This window comes from Sinocyclocheilus grahami, unplaced genomic scaffold, assembly GCF_001515645.1.
Source record: "Sinocyclocheilus grahami isolate Dianchi unplaced genomic scaffold, SAMN03320097.WGS_v1.1 scaffold1782.1, whole genome shotgun sequence".
NCBI classification, from domain to species: domain Eukaryota; kingdom Metazoa; phylum Chordata; class Actinopteri; order Cypriniformes; family Cyprinidae; genus Sinocyclocheilus; species Sinocyclocheilus grahami.
This window is the reverse complement of record NW_015506961.1, coordinates 310,164-313,343: the sequence shown is the minus strand read 5'-3', so window position 1 is coordinate 313,343 and position 3,180 is coordinate 310,164. Positions and strand designations below refer to the sequence as shown.

Here is a 3,180-nt window from a genome sequence, read left to right as displayed (position 1 = left end):
AAAAAGTAACGTAACGCATTACTTTCCATAAAAAGTAACGAAGTAACGTAATTAGTTACTTTTTATGGAGTAACGCAACATTGTAATGCGTTACTTTTAAAAGTAACTTTCCCCAGCACTGTTTATCTTCATGAAACCTGCAGAAATAGAGGTCATTTATGCAACTGGCATCAAATCACATTATAGCTGTTTTAAAGACGTACAGAAAGCAGGCTGTGGTGTATTGCTCTTCACTGGAGATCAACCAGCTTGCTCTAGTGGAGGGAATATTTACACTTGTTTGACATGAGCGGAAAAGTCATGCATCTTAAGAAGATCCTGAACTTTAATGTAAAATCCTTTGGCAGATTGTCTCAACTTTAAAATAGTTATTTTCTAGGATCCAGAATAAATGACTCCGTGTTGTTATTTTCCATGCACTGATCACACACAGCTCCAAATGTCTCGAGATCACAGATGAAGCGAAGCGCGCGTGCTCTTCGTGTGCAGGTGGGTTTGTTCCAGCAGGTGGCGCTGGGGCTGATTTTGCGCAGTTGATTGCACGAGGAACTTAAAACCTTTCAGGTGTGACAGGTAACATGCATTCTGATGCAGCTGAGAGAGAGAAGCTCTCAGGTACGAGGAGTTTCACACCCGAGTCATTTCAGTGCTTTGAGTTGAGACTGTTTCTGCTGCAAATGCTTGATTAGAACAACTGTCCTTGCAGTGACTTGTGCAGAAAATACAAACGTACAGGATGAAGCTGGAAAAGGACAAACACGACAGAAGGTCAGAAAGATTCGTGTGCTCGTGACTCGAGCAGAGCTCTTGCATGTTGACTTGACTCAGATGTTTGCTGTGTCAGAGAGAAGAAGAAGTCCAAACGCTCCTCTAAAGACCGAGAGAAGGACTCTGCGCTGAACGGCAAACACAAACCCTCCTCGAAGGTAAAATAAGCCCAACAGAAGCTCATTAATGAAGGCAAGATGTGAGTGAGTGAGTAATGAGTGTGTCATTAACAGATGAAGCAGTCAGACAGGCCATCTGGAGTCAGCAGGTGCGTCTCTACCGGTGCAAAACATGAAGAAAACATGCGTTTAGCTAACGTTAAACGTTCTTCCAGAATCTTCAGCACGACCCGCTTTGAAAGTGTTTAAAAAAAAAATAATTATGGGAATGTTACAATTACATAAAATGTTTTAAGAACTTGTTTTTCATGGCTATGCAAACGTAGCATTCCGCTTTATCATTCTGCAAGCATTTAGAAAACATTATTTCTGAACGTTCAAGATGCACAGTATGTTAAATGTTTAAAAAAAAAAATTTTTTTTTTTGCATGGAAAAATAATTTATAGTAGGCCTAAATACTATAGCGTTTTTGAACCATACTATAGTAAAGTACTTGAATTAATTTATTGTGCTAATTCTATAACTGCTGTGGTAATATAACAACTATAGGAACATTTACATTTAGTCATTTAGCAGACGCTTTTATCCAAATGAGGACAAGAAGCAAATGACCCAATACTGTACTAGTTTTCTACAACTATAGGGTATATTATACTACAATACACTACAGTTTACTGTAGTAAAAACTAAAGTATACTACAGTATTTGTTACAGTTTATCAGTTCACTATACAGTATTCTGTAGCATTCATTAACAAAGTGTTGTAAATACTATATATACACAGTATAATACACTTTACTATAGTATGGTTCAAAGCACTAAAGTATTTACTGTAAATTACTACAGTATTTTTTCATGTGAGTGGCTATGGGATTATTAATTTTTTAATTTGTGAACTATATGGGAGCGTTACTTTTAGATGTTCTCTGAACGTTCTGAAACTTGTAACATTTAAAAAAACATGACATGAATGTCCAACTAGAGTGTGTGTTCATAACTTTGAGAGAACCTTGCGGGAACGTTCTCGGTTAGCTGTGAGGTTCTGTGTCGAACAATAGTCTGATGTTGATGAGTTTTAGCAGCGCAGTGCAATGTGAAGCAGGAGGTGGTGGCACGCATGAGGTAAGCGCTCGTTTTTCACTTAAAATATATGAGAAATACCCCAGTTTCAATCTGAAAGTGTTTGATTTTGCACGTGTTAATTTCGCAGGATGTCAAAGTAGATCCTGATGAAAGGCAAGATATCTCGGTTTGATTGTGCTAAGCAATGAAAAATATTAGCTGCATGATGAATTTAACTTTCTAGAGTTAGAATATGGAAATAAGTTGAATCGAGAAATAGTGTACTGTTTCTTTAAATCAGAAATGATGGACAGCAGAAACCAGGTTCTCCAGAAATCAACAACAACAAAGAGAAGGTATGTTGATTTGACTTTATTTGCTTGATGTATTTGCTCCTGATGGCCACGTCTGCGGGGTTTAATCGTGTTTATTGATTGATTCTCAGACTCGATCAAAAAGCAGCAAGCAGCGTCACAATCATAAGGAGAGGACTGCAGATGTGAAGCTCTGCGGCGAGGATGAAAACCTGTGTGAATCTGTCCAGGTGAAGAAGAGGAGGGTCAAAGATGAAGAGAGCCCAGAGAAACACGATAAGAACCAGTCATCTGGGAGGAAAAGGAAGAAGACGAGTTCTGAGCATGAGAAAGCAGAGAAGAACAAAAAGACCAAGAAAGACGGAGACCAGGAGAAGAAGAAGAAGGCGGAGGAGTCTGATAAGTGGAAGTGGTACGTGTGCGCTGTTTTCCTTCAGGTAGTCTTTAATCATCCATTTGATCGTTTTAGCTGAAGTTCATACAATCAGTGAATAATGAACTTCATTTTTAAAATAAACTTAGGATAAATCAAATCTGGATTTGCTCTGTAATGTATGTGACTTTTTATTGCATTTTTAATTTATGAAGTAATATTTAACGTAATAGTGATTGAAGTAGCGTCTGTCAAATATTGGAGGACGTAATAGGACGTCTGACGTAACAGACACACACACACACTCACAGACACACACACACACACTCACAGACACACACTCACAGACACACACACACACACTCACAGACACACACTCACAGACACACACACACACACTCACAGACACACACTCACAGACACACACACACACACTCACAGACACACACTCACAGACACACACACACACACTCACAGACACACACTCACAGACACACACACACACACTCACAGACACACACTCACAGACACACACACACACAC

The 3,180-nt window shown here is 39.0% G+C and overlaps 1 protein-coding gene across 1 annotated transcript in view; it reads left to right on the top strand.

The window, feature by feature from the left end:
• Positions 1-638: 638 nt before the first annotated feature.
• Positions 639-3,180, top strand: part of top1mt (DNA topoisomerase I mitochondrial) — an 18,728-nt gene continuing 16,186 nt past the window's right edge. The window contains exons 1-7 of the mRNA XM_016259033.1: positions 639-768; positions 845-926; positions 1,002-1,036; positions 1,968-2,010; positions 2,099-2,124; positions 2,252-2,306; positions 2,396-2,676. Of these exons, the coding sequence (XP_016114519.1) occupies positions 737-768; positions 845-926; positions 1,002-1,036; positions 1,968-2,010; positions 2,099-2,124; positions 2,252-2,306; positions 2,396-2,676 (554 nt within the window). The 5' untranslated portion in view covers positions 639-736. The remainder of the gene's footprint in view (positions 769-844; positions 927-1,001; positions 1,037-1,967; positions 2,011-2,098; positions 2,125-2,251; positions 2,307-2,395; positions 2,677-3,180) is intronic.